The 9,791-nt window shown below is 36.3% G+C and overlaps 1 protein-coding gene across 1 annotated transcript in view; it reads right to left on the minus strand.

Moving 5' to 3' along the window:
* The window catches only part of LOC108738768 (KH domain-containing, RNA-binding, signal transduction-associated protein 2-like), a 140,566-nt gene that overhangs the window by 59,843 nt on the left and 70,932 nt on the right, over positions 1-9,791 (minus strand). The window contains exon 3 of the mRNA XM_025979153.1: positions 4,471-4,587. Within this exon, the coding sequence (XP_025834938.1) occupies positions 4,471-4,587 (117 nt within the window). The remainder of the gene's footprint in view (positions 1-4,470; positions 4,588-9,791) is intronic.

Consider the following 9,791-nt stretch of genomic DNA (forward strand, 5'->3'; position numbering starts at 1 on the left):
CGCATCGCTCACTCAAGTAGGAGAGAGACAGATGTCGAACGCTGCCGAACGCGGAGGCCGATTGTGCCTCTTTGTCGCTCGTTCCGCGCTCTCGCTTGCACTTCAAGCCTTAAATGGAACGCCTCAGAGCGAGGTAACGCCGCATGAGTCATGTTTTTTCGTGTGTGCAGCCGGGCTCCATCGAATTATAAGACGTTGTCACGTCAAAAAAGTAAATAAAATTGTCTAAAAGGTTATGCCAATGTGTTTAAAAACGTTTTCTACATTAACTTTTGCATGTTTCCTTATAAAATAATGAACATATTCGAAAATTGATAACGTGTCAGAATAATTTTCATATGTGTCACTGTAGTAGATCATTATTATTGAATGTTAGTTTTTCCAATTTTCTCTCAGTTTATTTCAATAACACTTTTGTCAACATTCCGAACCATAGAAAGTCCCAACTTCAATTTTATAGAAACACGTGCGAAACGGCGAAGTAATTTTTATATATCCACAATTGTACTTGGTGCAATAAAACTGGAAATTTAATGCATTGGAACTCGCCTACGGACTGCCGTTGCGGACAAAATACCGGAAACTGGCTACATATATCTTTTCATCTGTTAAACTTTTACGTTTAAAACTGTAGACTATACGTAGACATTGCTTCCTACAGATAAGGTTTTACGGTCCAATTTAACAATTTAATACTAAGAAAAGATTACATTGTTTCCGATTTTTTGTACTAAAATTTATATGTCCACGGAGCATTGGCTTTTCACATAATTTTTAGAAATACCAGAACGGAACACTTTTTGGGGATAATCCGAACATATTATCGCTTATAACGACATGTAGGTACTTTAATAATTTACATCGAAGAATACTAATTAAACAATAAATTAATTGCCTAAAACCTCATTTCGTTGGAATAAAATGATGTAATAATAAGAATTAATAAAATGACTGTAAAAAATGAGATCCATTCTAAAATAAATTTCTGCCCTAGTATCCGAGCACCGTTCTGTTTTATGGTCCCGATCGGGGCCCTAAACAGCACCGGTCCCTGAAGCTGTCTTGGGTTTCAGGTAAATATAGAGGGTCATGGGTGGTATCTAGATTTATTAGTTTCTGATGGTAGGATGGTCCGGGTCTACTATAACCAGTTCTTGAGACATTGTTCTGTAAGTAATTGTTGGGGCCCCTTTGCCATTGGGCGAGCAAAACTTTTGTACTATAAGAGATATGAAAAAAAGTCATCAATACTTTTTTGCAAAATGGCACTGTGAAGAACTTATTGAAACTTTTTTCCATATCTCCCATTTTTCGCGAGATAACAGAATTTGCAATTGTTTTTGCGGATTTAAATTGTCATTTACATATTCGTGTTCCTCATTTTTTACAGTCATTTTATTAATTCTTCTTATTACACCATTTTATTACAACGAAATGAGGTTTTAGGCAATTAATTTATTGTTTAATTAGTATTCTTCGATGTAAATTATTAAAGTACCTACATGTCGTTATAAGCGATAATATGTTTGGATTATCCCCAAAAAGTGTTCCGTTCTGGTATTTCTAAAAATTATGTGGAAAACTAAATGCTCCGTGGACATATAAATTTTAGTACAAAAAATCGGAAACAATGTAATCTTTTTTTAATATTAAATTGTTAAATTGGACCGTAAAACCTTATCTGTAGGAAGCAATGTCAATGACCCGTGTTTCAATCATTTTCTTCATTATAACGTATTCTTCAGCCATTTCCCCCATTTGACTGGACTACTTATAACTCCCAGCTCCGATCCTAAGGTTAGGCGCGACCTAGGATACCCTTAAGTTCGTACGGAACCCTCGGTGCACGATTAAGTTATCTAATCCAAACACGACAATAGCGATTTTTAACAGTATTCCGATACCAAGAATATAAACTTTGTTTTGACTGCGAGGACAGATAAAAATTAAAAAATTAGTTGCTGGATTCCAACGGATTATTAAATTTCGGAACAACACCCGATTTATGCGGTCGTTAAATTAAAAAGGGACATTTTGGCTACAAAAGCTGCGAGCTATAATAATATTTTGTCGTTCTCATTGATTAACAATAAAAGGCGCGTAAAAGGCAAACCATAGCGGAAGATCAAAGTCGTAAATTTGCGTCGGTAACAGTTTTCCGTTTTTAACTACGCAATTTTCAGACGTTTAATAACGGGCCAGAATTGCCCCGTGCCAAATTGAATGGGCTTTACCGTTGTTTGTTGTGACACAAAGGTGAATTTGAACGCTTTGCATTATTTCATAAAGCCTCTCAAACCATCACGATCCTGTGGATGTAGCAATAGACGATCGAAAAATAAAAACGAATATAGGTAACCATAGAGGGTAGAAAGACAATATGTATATTTAAGACGAATTTCGATTTAAAAGGAATAGGGGAACACGGGAGATTATTTTATTAGGTTTAGGAGCATTGCCAGAGAATGCGACAATAACGATATCGCGGATAGAAATGGGGAGATATTGGAAAAGGTAGGAAAACAGTGAGTGCTATAAAAATTAATAAGGGATAGGAGAGATTAGATAGTAGGACACCTTGTGAGACTTGAATGGTTTGTTAGAGGCCCTAGAAAAATATATTCTCAGTCTCTCTCCAGTCTCTCAGAGTCTTTCAGCGTCTCTGAGAGCGTCTCCCACAGTCTTTCACAGTCTCTCAGTTAGTGTCTAGGTGTTTTTTATGGATCTCTCACAGTCTCTGTATGAGAGACTCGAACGATAAAATTGTTAATTCAGAGATTCGAGTCTCTTACAAAAAGACTGAATGAATAAAACTGAAAAACTGAGAGACTGGAGTCTCTCATAGAAAGATTGGGATCTCTGAAATATGTTGAAATTTTTTTTCTTCGAAAATTTTAACCATGTCTATCGAGACACCACTTATATTGAGAGATTCGAGCCTCTCGTTCAGAGATTCGAGTCTCTCGTTCAGAGACTGGATACGAAATGAGGATCTCTCTATGAGCGACTCGAGTCTCTCGTTCAGTTTTTTTGACAGTCTCTCTCAGCGACACCAGAGAGACTCGATGAGAGACGGAGACTCGAGTCTCGCTTTCAGAGACTCTGAGAGACTGAACATTTTTATCTCGGGATTCCACCCATCCGCGGCAAGGAAGAGGGACTCTTGGGTAAAACAATAGGAGTACCTAAACTTGAAGTGGATAACGTTTATTAGAACTCCCTCATCCCCTTATCATCACATACCTTTACACGTGAGGCAATTGTGCTCCTCCTATTCAAGTTAATAAGTCCATATTTTACGTAATTTTTCGAAATAAACACTTTAATCTCCTAATCTCGCTAAGACGCCGGCATAATACCGTGCATTAAATGCCGGATCACTTTACTGCCAGCTTTCCTGTAAAATCCACGGTATTCCATCAAGAACAAGAAGCGATTCTTGAATGGAATTTTCCTCTTCATTAATTTCATTAAGCCGAAGCTTAATAATTCCTTCTACAAACAATTAACAATCTACTTAGTCTCGGTGCAGACAGACGGGAGTAACAATGACGTAAACATAAAACGCATTCTTAGATTTAACATGCTTCCATGGTTTATCAGTCCGCCGCTTTTGTTTTGATTAATGATGATTACAATGCATACTTAAATTCATCGTCAGTAATGCTGCTTAATAAAACAATCCTGCATCCAGTGGCGGTTGGTAGCTATAACTACGGTCGTCAGTCCTTAGACTGGTAAGACATGCGCTTTCGTTCTTTCCTATCCCCAAAACATCTCTGATCCTTAAGCAGATAAGCAATGACAGTTCTAGCGCAAAATAAAATGTATTTTCTTAAGAAAAATCATTTTACGACTTTTTTTACCGTTTTACCCACTTCCATGTCGGCCGTCAGTCATCTTTAACAGCTATCAAAGATGTCTGACGATGACAGCTGTCAAAGATGGCTGATGATAACAGGTATCAAAGATGGGTGACGGCAGTGACGTCGGAGTAGGCGTGGAGGAAGTAAAACGGTAAAAAAGTCAGAAAATGAACATTCATAAGAAAATACATGGGATTTTCCCTTAGAACTATCATTGCTTATCTACTCCAACCAACCTATCTCGCTTATTTCGCATTGACTGCCATAGCGCCCTCTGTCGTCCGACTATTTCTAATACTTCCTCATTTCTAACCTTCTCTATCCACGGTACCTTCATTATTCGCCTGTAACACCACATTTTGAACGCTTCTAATCTATACTTTTCTGCCACACCCATCCTCCACGTTTCAAATAATTTTTCTAGAATTTCTAAATTAACCGTTCGCGGGCGCAGAAGGGTCTTCCTTTTGTTAAAGGCGACTCGACCCTACGTTATCTTTTGTTTTATATTTCTATTGGATCTTCTATCCTGAAAATCAGCGCCTTCTTCTAATTTTTCATAACCTACCTTTAAAACAACAAAACAAAAAAAGAAAACACATACCTTTATTCGATCCCGCATGGATCCTCTTCCCAAGACAGCCATTTTGCACATTGTATCTTCCTGTAGTCTTTTAAGCGAATTTCCTTTTGGACCAAGAAGTTTTCCAACAAAATTAAACTGTAACAAGAAAAGAAACCAATTCAATACAACAGCTCCTATTTCCTATTATACCAGTAAAATCATTTTACAAAATTTATTAAAAACAACACCTTTAATTCTATTTCTTAATAACATTCTGATAGTACTATCTAGTACCTAAAGGGTAATTAAGGTTAAGGAAACGTTAAACAGTGTTCTCGAAGTTTCACAGGTCCAATGTTTTTTAAAACTTTTACTACAGTTACAACAGTCTATTACATGAAATATATTAATGAAACTAATCAAGCTAAATACTATAATTGTACATAATAACATTAAAAATGGTCAGGCAATTTTTTGGTAACCTCTCTATTTTTAAAAGGTGTCCAAGGAAAATGCAGAAACTTAGAGTCACCAAATTGTTCGGCAAGTCGCTGCGCAGTAAGACGGTGCGCATCCAATTCGAGATGGACTTCAAAAACCTGATGCGCATTTCCCAATTGCGCAGTGACTCTTCCATTTTCATAATGCTTATCGGATCCACCCGCTTTTGGATTAAGTTTAAGAATTGTCATGTGAATTTCCAATTTTTAAAGTAATTATAATTTTAACATTCTTTCTGTACCGGATTGAGGAGAAAATGCAATTTAAATTACCCTGTAATTGTATTAAAAAAATCGGATAATCTAAATTTACGTTTAGTTATTACCGAAGGAAAGCAGCTTTTCAATTTTCCTCGGTTTATTTTACGAAAATGAAACAAAGGCTAAGAAAGCAAAATTAAGAGCCTATTCTTGGAAGATGTAAATATTGTTTGCGCTTGTGGTTTGGTAAGGGTACTATGTTAATTAAATGGGAACAGATATTCAGATCGCTTGACTGGATTTCTTAATTAACATTGGATGGTATCGCCGAAAAATATTTTAAGTTTCTAACAGAAATATCGACGAGGTCATCGAGAGAAGCGTCTATTAACCAACGCCTTGACTTTTCCAGCGGTTGAAATTCCACTGCAACAGTTCACGAGAAATTGTAATTCAGGTTAAATGATGCTGCGCCCGTTCCAAGACGCCTCACAAATTTAAGTGAAATTTATTGCGATTTCGTGAGATTGTCAAGTTGCTGGAGTCTCGTTGACAGCCGTCCGCTTCGTTAACCATTCACAAATTGACTAAAAATGGCTTAACGTGCTGTGAAATAAATTACAAATGAGGTTTATTAACGACAGTGCGGACGGATACAAGCGGCAGACAAAATCACGCAGGAGATAGTGGGATAAATTGACAATGTCAAGAGACCACTTACCTCACGAGCAGAGTCCTAGCTAAAAGGGGATGCCGAGGGATGTTCTTGTGTTATTAATTAGGAAAATTGTTTAAAATAGACTTATTTCATAATTTCATGTAATAACGCCTGTAGGTAAAACTGCTTGAGAAACTTGAAAACTAATAAGATTATAAAAAAATCGGTTGTCTGTAAAGTCGATTTACTGACGATAGTTGAACGTGACAACGTCCTAAGAAAATACTGATGGAATGGTTTCATTTTTCAAAAGAAAATTTTGATTTTATTTGTTTGATAGATATTTTGTATGGATATAGAGAAGGCGGTAAATGGAAATGTATTATTGTATAGCAGCTGTCCATGCGGACGCATCGCTCACTCAAGTAGGAGAGAGACAGATGTTGAACGCTGCCGAACGCGGAGGCCGATTGTGACTCTTCGTCGCTCGTTCCGCGCTCTCGCTTGCACTTCAAGCCTTAAATGGAACGCCTCAGAGCGAGGTAACGCCGCATGAGTTATGTTTTTTCGTGCGTGCAGCCGGCTCCATCGAATTATAAGACGTTGTCACGTCAAAAGCATTGAAACCATAAAAATAATATCGGTCCTTAATTCGGTATTCATTGAACTCTCGTAGGTAGTAAAGATTAGTCTTACAGAATTATCAAGAAATCAGACTTCTAGTCAATATTTCAAGCTAAATACCCTAAAATAAGACGGTTACCATAAGCGCCTTGTAAAACAGGCAGAAAGAGGAAAGGAAGACTTAAACATTGTAACGCAATAAACATTATTAATAGAACAAGAGAATCCCTAATTTCAATACAGAAACAGGACAATGTAATTCTAAACTTAATAGGAAGTGCCAAAATTTTTGCAAGAAAAGTTAAAATTAATCCAGAACAGGATTTTCAGACCGAAAACAAAGACTTCCGGCAAAAATTGATAACTGTGAATCCAATGCAGCAAGCTTTGATATAAACATGTTTTTTAGAAAAGAATTTTTAAGCGTTTAAGATAAACTTTTTACGAGATTAACTCGAAATGATTGCAGAACGTTTGAATTTAATATCAAACTTTTTAGTCAAAAAGAATATTACAAGTAAAAATACTGAAAAATTGATTCTGCTGTATCTGCCTGATCACTTGTCTAAGTTCGAGGCGCTTCCTATGCAGTTAGTGATATTATTTGATATATGCTCTTCTTTGCAAGGTATCATGATGTTAGCCGCTAGGTATAAATCAGTTGTTGGGGAAGCTTTTTCTTCTTTGTCAGCTAATATTTACAACGAGTTTTCCGGTGGTTTCGAACGAAGAGAAATTTAGTTTACTTAAAATAGTTAAAAATTCGAACAGGTCCATCATTAAAGAGGAAGGACTTGATGTCCTGATGATGATAAAAAGCGAAAAAGACCTTTGCGATGCTCATGAGACGGGTCGCCGCGAAATGAGTACCAGAATTGCTCAGTTTCGACGAAAAATAGCATAGCATTAATATATTGCTAACTAACTGGTGACGAATCGTGGGTTTATGGTTATAACGTGGAAACCAAAGCTTAATTATCCCAATAGAAGCCGCCGCACGAGCCAAAACCGAAAAAAGAGCGTTAAGTCAAATGTGAAGGTTTTGCTGAAGTACAGTTTTCTTCGAATGCAGGGAATTGGTACATCATGATCTCTTGTCACGGGGTAGAACGGGCAAGAAGGAATATTACCTGCAAGTTATGCGCAATTTGCGCGAAGCAATCCGTCAGGAACGCCCGGATTTGAGGAAACTGTGACTTTGCACCATGATAACGCCCCTGCTCACACATCTGACCCACTGTGACTTTTTCTTGTTCCCGAAACTGAACAGGTCCATGTAAGGACGACGTTACGTTACGATTGAGGAGATTAAGACGGCATCGAAGCAGGAGCTGAACAAGATCACAAAAAATGATTTTTTGAAGTGCTCCAAGTATTGAAAAAAAACTTAGCACAAGTGTATAATACCTGATGAGGATTACTTTGAAGGGTATAAAATAGATATTCATGAATAAATAAATAATTTTTGAAAAACACAAAATTCGCGTTACTTTTTGAAGAGACCTTGTACAGAATGTCGTATTTTTAAAAAGATAATGTACACCTTTGAGAAGCAGATAATGCCTTTATGTTTGCTCTTCAACTTGCCACTAGGGTACAGTTTTTGAAATCGGCATAATATCCCATTATAACATTCTATTAATTGCAACATAATAAGAGAAACCATAAAATAAAAAGAGATTTTGTATGGCAATACGATAGATTGGTATTTTTCACCAAATAAATTGTTACACAATTCGCATTTATTGTTACATTTTTACCTTTTCTATCTATTAACAATTTCCCTATCGTACGCACCGAATCCGTATACAAAGGCTGTTTTTTTCAATACAGTTTTGTTTCCGTATATATCATCATTACTCAGCAACTTTTCCGTAAATTGTAGCTTTATGCTAATTCTAAAGATAAAAGCCTTTCAGTGATGAAGGAATTCATCATGATGCTTCTAGTTCGCTATTTTCAGAGATTACGTGGCACAAATAAAAAAAAGAAACATTCTTTCCACGCAATATAATTAACAATATATAACAAATGGTTGTGTGGGACGATGAATATAAATTATAAGTGGGGTCTGTGTATCTTTTTTGCGTAGGTACACCCTAGAAATCTCAAAATTGGTTAATAATAATGATTTTCTTAATATTCGTATTTAAAACATTTAAACAATTACCAGTACTGGTAAGTCCACAACTATGTAGTTAATAAAGCAATTCATTCATTCAAGTTTTAGTAAGGTAATGTAAATGTGGCTTACTACTTTAACCAAGCAATTTGTAACCTTTTGACCCTCATGACTTGCTTTACTCTTTTTATATTTTATTCTGAATGATCTCTTAATATTTATCCATATTATTTCAGATATACGTAAACATTTGAACTGGATTAAATGTCAATATCCAAGCAATGTATATATCGCCATCTAGTGGGTATTTTCCGCTACCGCTTACATATACGTATTGATACGTAAATAAGTTAAACTGAAATGTTCATATATGAATAAATGTAATAGTACTGATAGATACTGTTGTTCTTTACAACTTCACAACATGAAAATGCAAAAATAGATCATAGACTTTAGGTGAAGTATAAATCGCTTAAAAAAAAAATAGCGAAAACGCAAAAACGTTGAGAAGTTGAGAGATCATTTTGCATAGCGCTTTGGGACGTTTTCCGAGAACTCAGGCATGGTTTATTAATTTTTTACACTGCACGTTGTATCTTATATGTCGACTAGTAGACATCGTTTACGCAAACCGAAAGCAAAAAAGGAGAGAGAAAGAAAATGAAAAGTACATGAAATGGAAATGTTTCAAGTACCTACAGGTTTTTAGTGGAACAGATGCCATGGCTCACATGATACATTTGATGTCATCGTAAAATTTAACGCTACCCGAATATGCGAGCTCAAAAAGCTTTAAATTTACGAAATTGTTTCACAACGGAAATAGATATTTAATTGCATACTCAACCAAGACAGAAATTATACATCGGGAGGAAAAGAAGAATATTTCTAAATAATGTGATGGGAAGCGATTAAATTGATGTTTCATAGTTTTAGGGTTTCTTGGGGAAATGGAACATTAGAAGTTTCCGATATTCGAGTCACATTTACTCATTTTAGTCAAAACATCTCTGTACCCATACGTAGATGTATCCGGATATCGGATATAGTTGTAAAATATAAGCTGGAGAGAGACAGATGTTGAACGCTGCCGAACGCGGAGGCCGATTGTGACTCTTCGTCGCTCGTTCCGCGCTCTCGCTTGCACTTCAAGCCTTAAATGGAACGCCTCAGAGCGAGGTAACGCCGCATGAGTTATGTTTTTTCGTGCGTGCAGCCGGCTCCATCGAATTATAAGACGTTGTCACGTCAAAAA

The sequence above is a fragment of the Agrilus planipennis genome, unplaced genomic scaffold, assembly GCF_000699045.2.
Source record: "Agrilus planipennis isolate EAB-ADULT unplaced genomic scaffold, Apla_2.0 scaffold221, whole genome shotgun sequence".
NCBI classification, from domain to species: domain Eukaryota; kingdom Metazoa; phylum Arthropoda; class Insecta; order Coleoptera; family Buprestidae; genus Agrilus; species Agrilus planipennis.